The 20,234-nt window shown below is 36.9% G+C and overlaps 1 protein-coding gene across 1 annotated transcript; it reads left to right on the top strand.

The window, feature by feature from the left end:
- Positions 1-8,752: 8,752 nt before the first annotated feature.
- On the top strand, positions 8,753-15,610 carry LOC127413365 (reticulon-4 receptor-like 2). The gene is made up of 3 exons (XM_051650464.1): positions 8,753-8,890; positions 10,224-10,450; positions 13,280-15,610. The coding sequence occupies exons 1-3, from the start codon at positions 8,833-8,835 to the stop codon at positions 14,351-14,353; spliced, it is 1,359 nt and encodes a 452-aa protein (XP_051506424.1). The 5' UTR covers positions 8,753-8,832; the 3' UTR covers positions 14,354-15,610.
- Positions 15,611-20,234: the final 4,624 nt, after the last annotated feature.

Below are 20,234 nucleotides of genomic sequence, written 5' to 3' on the forward strand. Positions count from 1 at the left end.
ACTTTTAGACTAATGTTAGGTATATAAACCTGAAGACAAACACTTTCAATTTAATCCAAATATATTCTTACAGAACCATTTTCCACAATGAATATCACTCTAAGCAGTTTTACAGAGAATAGTGCCTGACTTGTCACAGGGTGTAAAGTAGAGCATGCACCAGCAGACGGCGCACAAAGTGATCTTTTTCTTAACAGCACACTCCATAGCATCATACATGTGCTGCTTCTATAAGGAATGTCTCAGCAGGTGCTGCATGAAGTGAATGGCCATAAGGTCACTGTTGAAGCTTTTGTCTTACAGCATAATGCATGCAATTACCGCCTATTGTTGTAATCATCTCTGCTACACTCATTACAAAGTCCATTTAGCCTTTGTGGTAAGCTGGTGTGGCTCTGAATGGCTTTTCACTGGCTGTATTTTGTACTCTGTGACTGTCTGTCTGAGGCTCCTCAAAAGCTTGTTTAATCCATTCAGCTTTTTTGAGCTGCACCTATTTTTTTTTTTTTTTTATTTTTTTGGATAACTGCTCATCCATGCCAATGAAGAAGAAGACCTTAAAAATGCTCTTCCTATTCTGTTTCTGTTTTCTTTGTTTGAATTATATTTGCTGCTCTGGTCCCACTTTATATTAGGTGTCTTTAAATACTATGTACTAACATTAAAATACATACAATACACTCATTGTGTAACTACATGTTGTTCTACAAAATTCCCACAAGATACACATTGGCTGCTACTGAGGTTGAGATACGGGTAGGTTTAGGGGTAGGGTTTAGGGTAAGGGTTGGAGTAGGGTTAAGTTTACCAGTGTAACTACAGATGTAGTTTAATGCAGGTACTTTAAATGTCAGGACAATGCAACAACACAGATGTACAGTACTATGCAAAGGTTTTAGGCACTTAAGATGTTTCACTAAAGCATTTGTCTTAAGATGGTTATTTATATCTTCAGCTTTAGTGTGTCAATAGGAAAATTACATTTTAGACTCCCAATCATTACTTTTGCAAATAGAAAAGATTAGAATAGAAGAACAGGGAGCCCTGCAAGAGATGGCATGGCCCTCACAGAGCCCCCCACTGAACATCAAGTCTGTCTGGGATTACATGAAGAGACAGAAGCAGCTGAGACAGCCTAAATAGATAGAAGAACTGTGGTGAATTCTCCAAGAAGCTGGGTACATGCTATCTGCCAACAACCAAGAAAAACTGTGTCCAGGTGTACCTAGGAAAATTGGGGCTGTTTTAAAGGCAAAGGTGGTCACACCAAATATTTTTTTAGGTTTTTTATGTTTACTGGACTTTGTATGATGTTAATTGATAAATGAAAACTATTTATTGCATTATTTTTGAAGACATCCTCACTATGCAACATTTTTCACAAGTGCCTAAAACTTTTGCATAGTACTGTATATAATAAGTACATGGTATCAAATGCTTAAGTACATAGTAGTTAAAGACACCTATTATAAAGTGAGTTTGCTGCTCTTAAATCATGTAGACTTCATCTTTTTGAAGAAGCAACTGATCTGTTCATAAGAGTGGAGCTAGAATGTTAAGGCTTATTGAGAAAAATTCATGTGGTGCAAAATTAAAAATATATATATTTATAGTTTTGCAAAAATATATGTTTTAAACTGTTGGTCTTAATATGTGATGTATGTGTTGAAATATCACAACATACATTTTTCAAACTGTGGTACTTTTAAGGATGATGTTAACTGAATCATATTTAACATGAACATTTGCTATTTGTGTAAGTTTTTATGCATTATTAAAAACTTTGAAGCAGTAACTGATATATACTTACCTCGATCTTGCCAAGTAGCAAGGTATTTTAATTTAATTGAGAGCAGTATACAGGTTATTTAATACTGAATAGGTCCATCACCGCTGATGTTTGTGGAACACACTAGATTACATCAGTTTAACTCAATTTAGTTTTGTTGGGTGAATGGGTCAAACAATCAAAATACTACTGATGAGTGATGTGAGTGGAATTTTTATTTACCCTCTGCTCACATTATTTTCCAATCTCTCTCTCTCTCTCTCTCTCTCTTTCAACATCAATTCAGTGTAATAACAGTTTGAGATATGACATGGTCTGACAGTGCCACTAAACACGCTAATGAACAAAAAAAGATTTGCAGAAAAATATCAGATGAGGGCGGCTATGTAATATGACTGACAGCGAAACTTAGTCAGTGAGATGAATGTGACAGAAAGATGGCAAGGCTCTAATGATGTCCATAAATGGAAGTAGCCAGATTGAAGGAAGCACAACAAAATGTTGGTTCACGAGTTCACTGGTTCATGTAGTCCTGAAGTGCCTTATGGTAAAAAGATTTGGCATGCTGTCCATAACAGAGGGGGCTTGAGGACTGTGCTTGAGGTCTTTAACTTCATTTAATATTAGTGAGTTGACACTTAAGAAAGTTAAGAAGCATAAAATTGTCTCATGACTTCTCGTATTAATTTTAACGAGATGGCGAAATCGTAAGATATAGTACGACTTGGCTTGTTTGAAAAGATATGACTTTTATTCCCATAAAACTACCAATCAACAAACAGAATTTTAAATTAATACAATACAGGCATAACATTTAAACTAGCCTCCTATCAAACACTTTACAGTATTTTAAGAAAGGAAATGTCAGTGAACAAATTTGGTTACTTATTCCAGATTTATTTATTCAAAACAGATAACTTTATGCCAGTAACCTGTAACACTTCCCTCGTCTCGTTCCAAGCCCTGATGTGCTTTCTTCCGTGGTACATAAAAGTTGAGATACTAAATCATAATTATGACTTTTTATCTCAAAGTTTGGACTTTTTAATCTCAGAATTATTACTAAGCATATCATAAGTTTGATTAAGTATCTCATAATTGTGTATGGAAGCCCATTTCCGGCACTTAAATAAATTTGTGCTTTGGTAAATCAAATTATGAGATACAAGTCATAACTTTATGATCAAAAGTTATAATTATGAAATTAAAAAGTCCTAATTATTAGATTAAAAAGTCAAAATCATGAGATCAAAATTCTAATTTATGAGATAAAAAATCGGTCATCTCATAATTATGATATAGTATCTCATAGTTCTGACTTAGCATCTCATTATTATGATTTATTATCTCATAATTATGTCTTTTTATCTCATAATTATGACTGTATCTCATAATTTTGACTTAGTATCTCATAAATGATTTACAATCTCATAATTCTGACTTTTTATCTCATAATTATGCCTTTTTTATCTCATACATAATTATGACTTTGTATCTCATAATTTTGATTTAGTATCGCATAAATATGACTTAGAATTTCTTAAATGAAGTTCCTAAACGTAAGTTTGGGAGGAGCGAGCCCATCTAATCTTTCAATTAACAGCCAGAGTGTATTACCTCTCTTTGGTCTCAGCTGTTTCCAGCATCTCTCCACCACCCCAACTCCATCTTTACCCTAGGCATCTTGCCCCATGTAATCATCTCCTATTAATAGTCCCGGGGAACTATTAAATTTAGGCTAAATTTAGAGCTCGAGTTGAAGCTGCTTCCTCGAGCCCCTCCACCGTGGACAGCAAGCCAAATAAGTTTAACCTTAATAGATTAAAGATTATATGGGCAAACGAACTCGTGAAATATGACTTAACATCTCATTATTATGACTTTTTATCTCAAAATTATGACTTTTTTTCCCCAAAATTATTTTTGTGGCAGAAATGGGCTTCCATAAGTATTGTCTTACATTCTGTTAGTTTGTCGGAGTGGAAATTCTATCAGAAGTTCCATCCATCTTTGCTCTTAGGCTGATAGTTTCATTAACTACTAGTTATGTGTGATGTGGTCCATTTCTTCATCTTTCTAAGACATTTTTGGAAATCTGCCATTGTGATGGCTAATGTTTCCGTTGTAGGCAATCACAGGTGTTTTCTCAAGTCTGCAAGTGTACGTGGGATTTACTCATTTAGCATCTTCTGTTCTGGTATATCTTTGTAGTCTGGCTGATCATGCTGTAAGCTTGGTTTATCAGTTTCAAGGCCTTTAATCAGAGGCATTGTATTTCTTCAGTAGCCAGTTGCTATCCTTGATGTTTACTTCATTCTCTAGCTCAGCCAGCCCACAGACTTGCCACTTTTTGGCTTTAAGCATTTGTTTCCATGGATGCATTTGATGGCTTGTTGCTTTCAATTTGTAGCCTAACATCTGAAGGATCACTGCTAAATCACGATTTACAAATATTAGGGAGATAAAACTGGGATAAAGAACCGCTGGCTTCAACCATGTTGAAGATCATAACAGGTTGTTTATTTTGCTCTCTGCCAATAACAGCATCTACAATTAATTGCATCTTGCTCTCTCTCTCTCTCTCTCTCTCTCTCTTTCTCACACACACACTCTCTTCTCTCTGCATCATTCACTCTGCGTCATAATGGTTTGAGATATGACAGGGACTGTCTCAGTTTAAAAATAGAGATGTATGAATGAATGGGCAGCAGATATAGAAAGATGAGGGAGGCAGTGAATGGAGGTGAACATTAGTCAGTGACATAAGAATGACAGGGAACGATAAGGCTCACTTATATTATAGGAAACACGCAGGGACTGTAAGAGTTACGCAAAGTCATTGATTTAGACTGTGGGGAGACACAAAAACAGGCCAGAAAGCTAAGTATAGAAGTAAACAGAGTAGAGTGCTCTAAACAGGTGGGAGGAAATTTTGTTGCGGGGTGTATCTGAGGGATGAGATATGCACTGGCTTTGTGTCACCATACATCATGTTAATCATCAGTTATATCTGTGCTGGATTTTCTCTCTCAGAAATATATTGTGTAGACTTTTTCTGGCCACTGCTTTCGCAAATAAACCATAATGTTATGTACTAATTTTTAATCTCTTTTCAGATTACATTTCTCAATATTTCTTTAGCCATAAGGAATACTGTAAATTAAAGCTTCCAATATTTAATGCACTTGTGGTAAATTTAATAGAAAACCAATAACTGTGTATTTTTAACAAGTTACCTTAAAGGTGAAGTCCAAACAATGGAAGACAACCTGTCCGGAAACAATCATTATTTTTGAAATAACGTTTGTGCTGCTAGTCCTGTAAAAACTACACACGTCACTTTTAAGAATAAGTGATGGTAAAACATGTGATAAAGTAGGTGTTTCTTCAACTTTGGGCAATTGCATGTCCCAGGGGTTTATTTATTTTATTTAAAGTAAAAGATTATAACTTTATTCTTTTTGTTATATGAAGGTCACATTAAACATTTATTTAGAAATGTTTTAAAATGCCTACATTTTGGTGCTTTTTCAAATGTCTGTAATATATAGATTTTACTCTTTTAGCCAGACTTTCCCAACATAAAACATATCAATATTTATTCTGTGAAAATGATTTATATATATTGCTCATAATTTTGTTAACCAAAAGTTAGTGTTTTTATTAACCACATTAACAAAAGTAGCAGTGAAGAGCATGCTTGAGATAAAATATGAGACAAGTGATGTTTGAAGAAAACAAAGGTAAGGTAAAAGTCACTATTTTTATTGGGTGTCATTTCCAATCAGGTTGTAGTTTTGACTAATTATGCAAAAAGTGGGAAAATATTATTTACTTGTGTGCATTTAAGATATATAAAGTGTTAGCTGCAAAATTAGCCTCAGAAAGACAAAAGGTTCAGCCATTTTATAAAAAAAAAGAAATAAAAAAAAGGTTAATGTCATTTCCATCACAGTCATTCCCACCATGGAATTCTATTAAACACAATAGAGAATTTGAGATGTGGTGGAAATGTTAATGACTTTCATTGTTTTTTTTTTTTTTGTTTTTTTTGTTTTTTTTTTGTTTTTTACATAAATCTCCTGTGATGCATGTACATACACTGACTAAAAAAATTAAATTAAATAAAAAGTCAGAGTGTGAAAACATTTTCATGAGACTTTACTTTCTTACACCCACATACAGTACGTACAATTCTAGTTGTTTGCCACTGTAACAAAGAGCACATTTTCAAAGCCACAAAAATATGTTTACAGCAGTTTGGTTGCTCAGTGCAGGTTGGTAACTGTGCACACATATGAACTGACATCTACACTTGTACACACACTCTCCCCAAACCCATCTGTTGCTCTTTAAAGAGTGTGTCACTGCCCCAAGTGGTGAGGGGGAGTGTGGTCATCTGTTTGATCTTGCCTCATGTGTCTATGTGTGTGTATGTGTGTTTGTCTTTCCCCATGGACCCCTGAAGCATTGAGAATGTTCAGCGATGACTGAGAATGTGGGCAAAGATAATTGTGTAAGTTTGTGTAGCATTTCATTGTGTACATACAGTAGCCTCTGCTGTTGTTTCTACAAAGCACACTTCAAAAAAACTGCTGTGGGTATGGCGTGGTTCTTCATGCTGTGCGATCTTTTCCCCATGGTGCCTTGTCCTAACCTTTGAATTCTCAGTGGTGACTGAGCTTGTTGGTCCAGATAAAAGTGTTGTTCTTGTGTGATATCCATATATGATACCCAAGTGTTATTTGGTCCAGTGACAGAAAGCGTTGGAGGAACAAAAGAACTGTAAATACTGTATAGAATGTTAGCACTGGCATAGCTATACTGTACATGCATATGATAGGGTTTGGGTAGAGTGAACATTGTGTGTGTGTGTGTGTGTGTGTGTGTGTGTGTGTGTGTGTGTGTGTGTGTGTGTGTGTGTGTGTTTGCATGTGTCATGACATGGGGACACAGGTGTGTTTGTGTATGTGTACAGATGGACGGCATCATGCTGAAGTTGGAACACACTGTGACCTCAGTCATGGTCAGGGGACAGAACTATGACTCAATGCAACCCACGCACGTGACACTTACACAAATGCATACATGAATTTCTAACTCTCACACATATTGTTGCTTTGTAAATTTTTGTGAGGTACTTTAGCACTCTATTGAAATTCAAACTCATATTGATAGTCTTATCAGACTCCATTCAAACTTTGTTTTGTAGATAATTTCATTTGTAGGGGTGAAAATCTCTGTCGTGTTGTAAAATTGGATGTAACTTTAAACAGAAAAGGTTATTAATGATTTTACCATACTAAAATCATGTTAACACGCATGTTTACATCTTTTGGCTTCGGTGAGTATTTTAATGTTTACGTATTGGCCCCATTCACTTCCATTGTAAGTACCTCACTGTAACCTCTATTTTTCCTACTTTCTTTTCTTTTTTTTTTTTTTAAAGAAAATGAGTCTAACTAGACAAAATGGTTAAAATTGAAGTTAGCAAGTGAGCAAAATGGCTAAAATGGCTTAAGACACCTTTAACCAAAAAATGCATAATGTGTTGGTTCTCATGTAGGCCTAGAGCTGACAGAAAAGACGCCTGCTGAATGTCATGACAATGAGAAAAGCTTTGATGCAGCATTTCATTCAGGGGAAAGTGGTGTATGACGAGCCGATTTTTACATATGTTGTCTCCTATACAAGTCAAAATTAGACAGAGGTAAAATGAATAGAGCTACCTTTATTTCAAGGTATCTGCTATCACTTGATGTTACAAAAACGAGTCTGTGACAAAAAGCCACAAACAACTGGGCTTTTAAAAAGAAATTATCCATTGGGTCAACTTGCCCCAGGTTAGGGGTAAGTTGCTCCTGGTTAGTGGTAAGATAAGCCATATGGGGGTAAGCTGACCAATTGAAATTTTCCAGTGAAACACTTAATAAAATTCCACAAATTATTTATTTATCTATAATATATTTATTAATTATAATCTCCTAATTCCCCATCGTTTCCTTTAACACAGAGGCTTGTTATTGCATATAAATGATGGAATGATTGGATTAATCACTTAGCATAGCCTACAGTAAATACCTAAAGTCAAACAAAACTCACTTCTTTAGGTCTTCTATTGACTTCAAACTTTATAAACAGAATATTTATACACTGGATATACACCATTATGCATGAATGCATACATTTTCTTTGGCACAACAATCAGTAACCCTCAAATGTACAAAATTTTCTTTGGCAAACATACGATTCCATACTTTCCCATGTGGTTCTCCTCTTCACAGGCAGATAGAAATAATGGATACTCCCTGCTTAAAAGATCACTTGACAAAAAATATGTACAGTTGCCTAGATACACGGGGTGGGTCAACTTACCCATAGGCTCATCTTGCCCCACTCTCCCCTACACAGAACCAAAGCCTAAAACATAAGATGAACTAAAACTTAAACATTATTACTTTTGCAAGCACTGGTATTTTTTTTAGGAAATGCTGAAAGATTTAAATATGGTACTGGAAAGGTTTAAGCTTAAATTATACCACTGAGAATATTTCTGCATTTCTTTGTACTTGTACCTCTTTTCATTTATAACCTCCTAATTTGTGTATTTAGCATGTATTTAGTCCAATTCTGTATACATCCATTAACCCAATCTGTGCCCACCCAAAGAAACCATAGATGAGGTTGTTTTCATTCCAGTCTGTTTACTAATAACGCTCGAGAGAAAAAGACAGTCATCTATCTACAAAAACCGTTAAATCAAGTTATTTTATCATCCCCCTCACACACACACACACACACACACACACACACACACACACACACACACACACACACCCCCACCTCAGTGCAGCTCGCCCTCGCGCGCCTTACGTATGAGAGATTCCGTCGCGTCCAGCGCGCGTGGGCAGCCGGTGCTGGAGTATAAATGTCCGCGGGACTCGCCTCTCTTCAGTCGCAGTCGAAACGAGCACCAGAGCTGACCGTCAGCGCAGATAGCAAGCACGAGCTCAGGCTAACTCGCACTCGGTTTGGATTTTGGGATGGAAACTCGTGCGGCTGCGCGGAGCTCTCGCTCCTCCAACACTCTTACCTTTAAAAGTGAGTACAAAGTTATTATTTTGATTATTAATTTATGTTTAATAACTATGCACATTTATTGCCTAAAAATTTATTTATTTATTTATTTTTCGTTACATGGTGATGTTTGATACATATTTGTTTTATAGCCTTTTCTTACAATAAATTATATTATATATAATATTTTTAATGTTATATTGTTGATTTTATAACTTGCAAAACATTGCAATGTGTACATTTGTATTTTTTTCTTATATCTTTATAACATATACAAATATAGAAGTATATATTATATACATATTTTATATATATATATATATATATATATATATATATATATATATATATATATAAACTATACAAATTTACATTTGTGTATTTTAATGTTATATAGTAAAATTTTACCTTTGGAGACCTGTTCATCCTGCGCCTAATACTGCTCACAAATTAATCTGAAAGTTAATCATGTTTTTTTATTATCAGAGACATAAATTAATTTGTACAAACATGTTTTATAGTACACCGTTGTGAACATGATAAATTTAGAATAATAGACTTGCTGCTGGCTGTAGAGCATCCACATTAATGAGAGCATCCACACTTTTAAACAAAACACAGAGGTATGCATTAAAAGTTATGTCTACAATAAGGCATTTTTAATTTTCCACATTAGTCCTGTGCAGTGGAAAGATTAGTACTGCTTGTCCTGGAATGGGACATGCAGTGACCAGGTCAGTGCTCAGGTATAATAGGCAACATGAATGCACGCGGCATGATTAATTCACGCTGTGCGTGTTTTTAAAGTCACGTTAATTGTGTAGAGTCACCGAACCCCGCGAGGTGCCCTCTTAAATATTCACGCGCTGCTGTAATTGAATCGGGTTCAGTTTCACGAACCTGAAGTTAATCCGACCTTTTTGTTTCACGCACTCTTAGGCACTATTCTGTCCTGTCCTGAATGCACATAAACAATTGCGGTCTCTGATTGGAACGAGAGTCTGTCATGAAACACCACGATATATCTGGATATCAAATGTTGGGTTAGTTTACGGAGCAGAATTATTTTTCATCTGTGGCGTTAAAGATATAGTTCACCCAAAACATGAACATTTCTGTTATCCTTCATTCATCGTGTTGTTCCAAACCAGCATGACTTTCTTTCTTTGGTGAAACACAAAATGACATGTTAAGCAGAACGTTAGCCCAAGTCACCATTCACTTTCATTGCATCTTTTTTCCCAAACTGTATATTGAAAGTGAATGGCGAGTGAGAACTTTTATCACCACTTGTGGAACAGCTTCTTCAGGGGCACAACAACAGCATTCTTTTAACCCCCTCCTTTTCTCTCTGCAGGTGGTTTGACTCAATGGTTGGTGGTGTGGCTGTTGGCATGTCGCTGTGCACCGGGTCAGGCATGTCCCAGGCTGTGTGTATGCTACCATACACCCATGACTGTCAGCTGCCAGTCTCAGAATTACACAGCTGTCCCTGTTGGCGTGCCTTATGACTCCCAGCGTGTCTTCTTGCAGAACAACCGCATCACTGAGCTCAGAGCTGACTCTTTTGGTTTCGAGACACAGGTGAGTTTATATTAGTCTGTAAATTATGCATTGAACTGAAGTGGTGTTCAATAAGGGTCCGCCTCCATGAAGCAAAATTTGTATTATTACGCTGGCCTGACAAAGCCAAAATACCGTTATTCTACAGAATTGGTTTAGGGTTTTTCCAAAATCCCTAAACAAACACCAAAATTATCAATTGTAACTTCTTCTAGAGCTTTCAATCTACATCCACCAAACTCGGCACAGACCTCCACATTGTTCTAATTTAGTGTTCTATTTCTTTTCTCACTGATCTGACTAACAGTTTTCCAGTGCCGGGGAAATCGAAAATCCCAAACATCCCATGGATTTACATTGACGGAATGTTCTAACAAGCCAAAACTCTTTCATGAAATGTTCATGATTTGAAAAACTAATTAAAATTGCTGTAAGCTTTTTTTGCCACTAGAATTTCCACAAGCTGAGCTGTTGGATTAGCCACGCCCCCTCTTTCCGAAAACCCACACACCAAACATACCAAATGAGCTTAAAGATGTATTCAGCAATTTTTTCCTCATTAAAAAAGTTTAACTCTTAAAGACATGAATCGTAATTTTGCAATATATGTAGGAAATCATGAGCACTCACATTAAAATGAAGACTCCAGTCATATCAGTAACCTTATAAAAGCTGTTTTATTCTACATGGAGAGGGTCCGTATATTTGGGGGGCTGCCATGTTAGAATCACATGACCAGCCGAATACTACTCGCTTAATCTCAGTAACCGTCCTGTTATTTGACACTTTCACTCTTGAATTAAAGTAATCATAGCTGACTGTGAATACTAAACTTCTAGAAAGGCATCTGAAACAGAAAACCATTTATTTTAAATGATGCTACATCCAAGCGGGTAGGTGTCAGTGTAAGTCCAAGATGAAACAAAGACAAAAGTTACTGAATGCACCTTAAATTTAGACCGACATTGAGCAGAAATGATTGTCAAAAACAACAGCAGCAAAATAGCGCTCTCAACTAACAACTGTTATGAGCAACATGGCATAAAAATGGCATTAAGCCTCAATAATTCGATGCAACTACTAGTGTTGTCAAAAGTACCAGTACATTAGTACCAAGTCGGTACTAAAATAAAAAAGATGTAACGATACCAGTACTGGTAGTTCCAAGCACCGACTCTATCTGGTACCAGCGTGCAGTATGACAGACGCACGACAGCTTTAAAATGCTCACAGGCTTATTTTGAACAAGTGCTCTGTTACTCCTTTTACACTGAAATGGACAATTAATCCAAGTGACATGTCCTAGTGTGATTTATTAATCCACTGAAGGCTGCAATTTAGCGTGGATAAGCTGCGTACTTTAAATGAATGTATAAATCTGACCACTCATCCACTAGAAACTCCACAGGCGCTGAGAATCATTTACATTGTTTGAGATGACAAAGCAGAGCAGTAATCCGCTGTGAACCACACAGCACATGTAAACTATATATTTATATAATTAAATCACAGCATTTGCGCTTTAATCTCAACTCAACTTTATTTATGTTGCATTTAAAACAACAGAGTTGACCAAAGTGCTTCACAGATATACAATTTAAAACATAACATTTCAAAATGACCACATACACAAACACCAGTAATCTAAAATACAAATACTCCAAAACTGTGTCCTACATTTTATTTGTCAGACACAATAGCAAGTGTAAACAGATGAGATTTTATGTTAAAAAGTTATATTTTCACTTATTAAAAGTTTTAAGAATTAATTGATTAGACACCATTTTGATGATTAAATTAAACTTTAATACATGTTCTGGAAAATAATAATTATTAAACTATAATTATAAAAATAATTATTAAAAATAACTAAACTTATGTGTTCAATATCACATTATCATATTAGCATATTTTTGCTGTGGTATCGAAATTGGTATCGAGAACCATGAAATGTCACTGGTATCGGTATCAACTACTGAAATTTTGGTAACATGACAACACTAGCAACTACAATACCATGAGAACATACAAAAAGATTGACAGGCAGAAAGCACCAGAGGAAAAAGAAAAATATATCCAACTACAGAAATTTTGGCTGAAACAAGAAACTGCTGTTGTTAATAGGAGAACAATATATTCAATAAGCACAATGCAACAGTTTTTATTCATAAGAGTTGGGACGTTTTTGCACACAGTGCAAAGGGTCCGTTTAGGCATGGACCCTTGTCACCTTATCACTTTTTCAGCCGGCTATGCTCCAAAATATTTTTCCCATAAATATTTTCCGTATGGATACAAAAAAAAAAGCATAAAATTCTTCATAGAGTTCTAACCAAACCAACCAGCTCTGAGGTAAATCACAAGATTACAACCTTTGATATGAAGCAATATATTGGCAAACCAGACAATAAGACGAAGGTACAAGACTGTGTACCAATTGTCTTTCATGAGGGAATGACTACAATCCCCATGAAGCATTGCGAATGACGTAATCAATTTAAAACCAAAAAAATATATACAACTATTGATTAAGCTGTTGATTTTAGGCATGGAAACAAATTATTTACATTTTAAATAATTTATCCACATTAGTTTTATAACTTGCAAATAATTATTTACAATAAAGATTTATACAAATATATACAATAAGTAGTTTGAGAGTCTAGGGAGACTCTTTTGCCACGGTTTGTTTGGTGGATCTTTCTCTTCAGGAATCACATGTAGTGTAGTTCTTCACCAGGAATTATCTTGAAATTGTGGCTTCAGCAGAAGCATATACCATAGATTAGCAATCTCATAGCTCACGGTAGGTCTGTCTTTAAAGGTTGTGTTTACTTTCTGTATCTGCAGGTCCTATGGCTATACTCTAATAACATTTCATGGATCGAAGCAGGTGCATTTAGTAATCTGCGTGTACTGGAGGAGCTAGATTTGAGTGACAACCCATCATTGCGCAGGCTGGACGGAGGCGCATTTAGGGGGCTGGAGCGACTACAGAGTCTTCACATGCACCGTTGTCACCTAGCAGAGCTGCCCGCAGACCTCTTTCACAAGCTGTACAGCCTCCAGTTCCTCTACCTGCAGGAGAACCAGCTCACCCACCTCCCTGACGGCCTGTTCTCCGACCTGGTCAATCTCACCCACTTATTCCTTTATGGCAACCGCATTAGAGCCCTCTCTGAAAACGCCTTCCGCGGCCTGGTGAATCTCGACCGTCTCCTGCTGCACGACAACCGCATTCGGCAAGTCCATCGGCGAGCTTTCCGTGACCTGGGCCGATTGACGATCCTGTATCTGTTCGACAACTCTCTGCAGGAGCTTCCAGGCCAGGTGCTGAAGGACACATCATCGGTGCAGTTCCTCAGGCTCAATGGCAACCCCTGGACCTGCGGCTGTGAAGCCAGGTCGCTCTGGGAGTGGTTCCGCAAAGCTCGGATTTCCAGCTCAGACCTAACCTGCACGTCACCAGCCCCCCGTAAAGGCCAGGATCTAAGGTTCTTGCGGGAGCTGGACTTTGCCCTCTGCCCACTGCCTGACCCAGGATCCATGGCTGGCACTACAACCACCACCTTTAGCACCAAAACACGTTGGTGGTTCTCGAAGAACAAACCAGCATCGTCATCCAAGAGCTCCTTTCACAAAAGTACGGAGACACAAAAGGCCTTTCCGTTCACCTCCTTCAAACATTCCTCATCTTCCTTGTCCTCCAAATACGATCTCACAGCAGAGGAGGCCGCGTTACCCAAGTTGGAGCCCGAAGAGTACTGGACGAATTATGGCAATGAGGATGCAGCCTCAGTCCGCTGTTTTGAGCTCGAATGTCCACCCGATGACGACTCTCCTGTTCTCTCATCTTCAACTTCTCTTCTGTCCTTCTTCTCACTCACAGCATTGACTCTTTCTTTCCATCTGCTCTTCGGCTGAGTTTTCTTTCTATTCTTCCTCCTCCTCCTATGTTATTCTCCATTTCGCCTGCGATGGGCCTGATGCTGACAGATGCATAGAAGCAGCCATGCAGAAAAGGGAGACGAGACTGTCACGTAACAAGTTTCATGCTGTAACAATCTCTCCCACACAAACGCATGCACACATACATGGTGCAGGTCATACAAAAGTGACGGGGCTATTGCATGCACGAACTCCCAGCACTAACTCAAGTCATGTCCTTCTCTAAAATCAAGAGAACAGGACAAGCAGAGGGTAAACAAGATAGAAGGAGAGAGAGAAATAAAGGCAGATTAAACTTGGGAGAGGCGAAAACGGTGGGGAAAAGTCTCTAATCAGAGAGGTTAAACTCTCATACCAGCAAATGAGACTGTGTAAATAATGAACGACCATCTTATCCACTGTAAAAAAGAAAACACACATGCTTACACACCTACTTGTGAACTATTTTTCTAACAGGAGACAGAACATGCTAATGACAGTACATTAGAGATTAGATTTCATTTTCTTTTTGGTGATTGTTGCCGACTTTCTGTGGATTAAAGGAGGTAAATGAAACACTACACCAGACACAACACCACATGCAATGGCCCAAAAAGTATTTGAGTTTATAGGTTTAAATTGATATCAGTAGAGATACTGTTAAAAATGGCAAAAAGTATTTGGCCACTTTGTAGTTGCCAAACATTAGTGGAACATGTTCATAGTAACTACAAACAAACAAACAAACAAACAAAAGCTCAGAAAAGTAAAGATAGTTCTGAGAAAGTCTAGCATCATTTGTTTGTGGATGCCACTTGGTTTGATATTTGCTATCTTATGCAATGAAATTAATTCATTTTTAAGAGTGGTTTAAGTGTCCAAATACTTTTTGGGGCCACTGTAAATTATGAGACTGATAAAATGGAAGAAAAAATGGACTGAGAAAGACCTTTCCTTTAATATGTTTTCTTTTGTAGTGTTTCATGTTGATCATCTTCACTTAAAACTGTGTTAAGTACTTTGGGCTGTGTTAGTTAATCTGAGCTGTGCCAGATACTTTAGGTATCAAGTAAAGTTAGGGCAGGAAGTCGATGTTTAATTCAAGTACCCAGGAATCTGTGTTTTCCATGTCTGTAAGATATCCCAGTCTTTCGCTATGAGCAAGTGTTCAGCTGTATACTGAATTAAATGGTAAACAGGATTATTCTTTCTGTCTAAAAACCTGTAAATAAACCACCATCAATAAATATTCATCACAAATCCACATGTTTGGTGTATTGTTATTAAGTCATTTGAGCTTTTGGTGTATGTGTGTGTGCGCCCAAAAGCACACATGTAGCATTAAAACAGCAAATAGTGATGGAGACAAAAAAAACAAGCAATTCGACGTTTAAATCTCAATTTGACCCCAGTGTTTAAACTTCTTAAAATACTCTCTTTGCAATCCTAATACTCTTTTCAACTAGCTACCATTATACTGTACAGCATATGCATAACAGAAAGAAGGTCATACTTAAGTTAAAGAAACACAATCTAACATTAGTATAAAAGTAGATACATTTCTAGTACAGTTTCTCACTTGATATCTCATTATATATATACGTAAAACCTCTAAACAAAACGAGTATACACCGTGACACACACACAGAGGAAAATATTCATGCTCAGAGATTCTTTCATAGCTCAGTAAATTTAATGGAGCTCTGAGTTGTTTCATTTAAGGATCATCTTTGTCTCAGAAGCTTAACCTAAAATAAAATCAAAGAAATAAGAAATAAATTAATGAGAAATGAATATAAACGAGACAATTGTGGACATAGAGTAAGAGTATAAAGCTATTAAATTAACACCAGAGTAATTCAGGAGAATTTGACTGGAAATGTTTGAGTTCACATTCAAATCTCTGACATTTGATTGCAGACTTTGGTAGTATTGCAGTCTGATCCATTGTTGACATCTCTGAAACTCCAGAGGAGCCTTTTCCCAATTATTCTCCATTTAATCTCATTACAATCTGGGAGAAACAACTGAGACATTAAAAGAGATTTCATTTGGAATTTTACTTTCCTACAGGCATGTGTTCAAAAATAACTCTCGACCGGAAGTTTCTCCTCCAAAGACGCATTCACTCCATTCTCCCACAGAGCATTGTTTGTTCTGCGCTTTCTGTTTGACATTGTTCTGCTGTCTTGTATGTCAGTCACAAGCAATCAAGCATTCATGACTCAGCCATTCATTCATCTCTCGTTTCCTAAAACACATCATCATCTCATACACTGTCATTCTCTCTCCAGATGGTTCTGTGTGCATGGATGTGTGTTGGCGTGGTTGTGACGTGCATCATAATTCGTGTGTCAAGCTTGAGAGAGTACAGGTGTGTGTATTTGTGTGTAAGGGAAAGAAATAGAAAGAATGTGTAAATTTTCAGTCTGGGCACGATCATTTCCAGACCTTTTGTTTTTAGGGCAAGTTTGATCAAGTTTGAACCTCAAGTATGCTTGGGACAAACATAGCAATATTAAAGTAATAAATTCACTGAATAAGATGTAATCTTATGGACCATTTTAAGGGATACAGTACAGAATTGAAATCAGAGTCTACAGTGTTCACTGTAGAAGAAATGCTGAGTGGAGATGAATTAGGTAAAGTAAGCAAATGCAAACGTGAATGCTTGGTAAATGCAATGTAAGCACGCAGTCCCGTTAAAGATACTTAAAGTGTGCTTTTGTCTTAGTACATGCACAATCTTACACTGTTTGCTTAAGCCAAAAACTGTTGTCTAGTCTTCTTCAGTCAGTTTTCTCTTTCAGTCAACTACAATTTATTGGCACAGACATTTAAAGGTAACTTTAGCGACCCCTTTAACTTAAGGTTGTTTGTTACCACCACAACCTATTAAAAATGGGACTGTCAGCTTGCAATGCTTCGCCAAGTTTATTTGTGAAACATACAACTCAAGCTGTATGTTTCTTTTCATAATGTTTCTGGCGATAATTTATTAGGGAACAGCACACTTTAAAGTAGTATGATGAATGACTAGTGAGTGTGCTAAAAATGTAGTGTTCACTAGTAAGTGTGCATTAGATGGATTGTGCATTTTAGGCCCTCAATCTATTAGGGAACAGCACACTTTAAAGAAATATGACAAATGACTAGTGAGTGTGAAAAAAATGTAGTGTCCACTATTAAGTGTGCATCGGATGGAGTGTGCATTTCAGGCCTTAATCTATTAGGGAACAGCACACTTTAAAGAAGTATGACGAATGACTAGTGAGTGTGCTAAAAATGTGGTGTTCACTAGTAAGTGTGCATTAGACGGAGTGTGCATTTCAGGCCTCAATCTATTAGGAAACAGCACACTTTAAAGGAGTATGGTGAATGACTAGACAGTGTGCAAAAAATTTAGTGTACAGTAATAAGTGTGCATCAGATGGAGTGTGCATTTCAGGCCTTAATCCATTAGGAAACAGCACACTATAAATAAGTATGATGAATGACTAGTCAGTGTGCAAAAAATGTAGAATACAGTAATAAGTGTGCATCAGATGGAGTGTGCATATCAGGCCATAATCTATTAGGGAACAGGGCACTTTAAAGAAGTATAACGAATGACTAGTCAGTATGCAAAAATTTTTGTTTACACTAGTAATTGTACATCAAATGGAATGTGCATTTCAGGCCTTAATCTATTAGGGAATAGTACACTAAAGAAGTATGACGAATGACTAGTAAATGTGCAAAAAATTTAGTGTACACTAGTAAGTGTGCATCAGATGGTGTGTGCATTTCTGGCCTTAATCTATTAGGGAACAGCACATTTTAAAGGAGTATGGTGAATGACTAGTCAGTGTGCAAAAAATGTAGTGTACAGTAATATGTGTGCATCAGATGGAATGTTCATATCAGGCCATAATCAATTAGGAAACAGCACACTTTAAATAAGTATGACGGATGACTAGAGATTGTGCAAAAAAAATAGTGTACACTTATAAGTATGCATCATATGGAGTGTGCATTTCAGGCCTTAATCTATTAGGGAACAGCACACTATAAATAAGTATGATGAATGACCAGAGATTGTGCAAAAAAATTAGTGTACACTTATAAGTATGCATCACATGGAGTGTGCATTTCAGGCCATAATGTATTAGGGAACAGCACACTTTAAATAAGTATGACAAATGACTAGTGAGTGTGCAAAAAATGTAGCGTACAGTAATTAGTGTGCATCAGATGGAGTGTGCATTTCAGGCCTTAAAATTAGGCAACCCTGTCGGTCTCCCTACACTCTTAAACTGCTTAAATATTCGTGTGTATCTGGATATTTTCCTATATACTTTAAATATAGCAATTCTATACTTAATAAAATCCTATACTTAAATTAATAGTTTTACATTTTCCTATTGTTAATAGTTCGATTACGTCATTAATAATGCTTCATGGGATTGCATTTCATTCCTTCATTAAAGACGTTAAGAACACAGTCTTGTACCTTTGTCGTTCAATCAAAAGTATTCAAAGTTTGTAATATTGTGATTCACCTTGGAGCTGGCTGGTTTGGTTCATGGCTTGGAACTCTTTTATGAAGTACTTTATGAAATCCCTATGAAAATATGAATGGGAACAATCCATCTGAAACTGTATGAAAAAGAGGGCATGCACTGTTGCAATCTATGAAGTTTAAGAGGATTGGTTAAAAAAGGGATTTGTAATGTCAGCCGTCAAGTCATTTCAGAGACTGAGCAAGTTATTAAATTCTGATAACAGATCACGAAGTCAAATTTTTTTATTATTTGAAATAATGTGCACAGTTGAATGTTGCTCAGTATGACCAGGAATAGGGTCAATTCTGCAAACTTTAAATATGGACGAAGAGGTATCATAACAGTCACATGGAGCTTAGAGCAATGACTGGAATGATCATACAGAGTGTGATATAGATATATATATATAGGGAGGGGGCTGGCGTGAATGAGTTCGGGGTGATTAAGCGACTGCGTCACCAGCAGCGTGGGGGTCTGCACCCATTTTCTCTGTCATCCCCACCAAACTTCTGTTCTGATCTATAAATATGCCCTGCCAGAAGGCACCCAGTGAGACAGACAGAATGTGTTTAAGTGTGTATGTGTTTGTGTGTAAGTTTGCGTAAAATTATCTGAAAATAACTGTTTCAAAGATGTTGCTCATGTATGTTAATTCAACAGCTGTAGTGGTATTTTTAAACATGCATGCTAACTTTGCTTGTTCTCAGTGATTTCTGTAGGCTGTCACTCATACTTCATCATTCCTTCATCATTCTTTCCAAACCATTGCTAATCTGTGCTATGCATAGAGCTCACAGTGATTAAATCAATTCTCTCTTTTTCAGTCCAACACTCTATTTTTGACTTGCAAGTTTGTTGAGGCTTTGGTTTAGATAATCCCTCTGGCTCAAGAAACTTGGCATACACACACACACACACACACACACACACACGGCTTATTTCCTGTATGTCAATGAGTAAGAGAACATTCTGAGGTGTTCAGTCTCACTCCCGCTGATTTCTTCAACACTCCTGATGGGGCACTCCTTCTCCCTCAGTCTCCATTCATACTTTTCTCACAGCACCTGGTCTTCCCACCTATAACTTTTCTGTCACTGTCTGTTAGCGAGTTATATTCATATGGCTAGTCTAGCACAGTAAGTGAACTCTGATCAGGTCTGTGGGACACTCTGCAGTGCTTTGCCTGATACAGGCAGCATAAGAGTGAAGGATGGATCGTTTATTACTCTTTACTGCCACCTATCGGATGAGGTAAAAATGTTTGCTTTCACAAAATTGGATTGGTGGCCTGGCTTGAACAAAATCGAGGTTACAGTGAGGCATTTACAATGTAA

Source organism: Myxocyprinus asiaticus, chromosome 22, assembly GCF_019703515.2.
Source record: "Myxocyprinus asiaticus isolate MX2 ecotype Aquarium Trade chromosome 22, UBuf_Myxa_2, whole genome shotgun sequence".
Taxonomy (NCBI): domain Eukaryota; kingdom Metazoa; phylum Chordata; class Actinopteri; order Cypriniformes; family Catostomidae; genus Myxocyprinus; species Myxocyprinus asiaticus.

Coding starts and splice junctions, on each gene's coding strand:
- LOC127413365 (XM_051650464.1), top strand. CDS start 8,833: ATGGAAACTCGTGCGGCTGCGCGGAGCTCTCGCTCCTCCAACACTCTT. Junction 8,891..10,223: donor CAACACTCTTACCTTTAAAA/GTGAGTACAAAG, acceptor TTCTCTCTGCAG/GTGGTTTGACTCAATGGTTG. Junction 10,451..13,279: donor CTTTTGGTTTCGAGACACAG/GTGAGTTTATAT, acceptor CTGTATCTGCAG/GTCCTATGGCTATACTCTAA.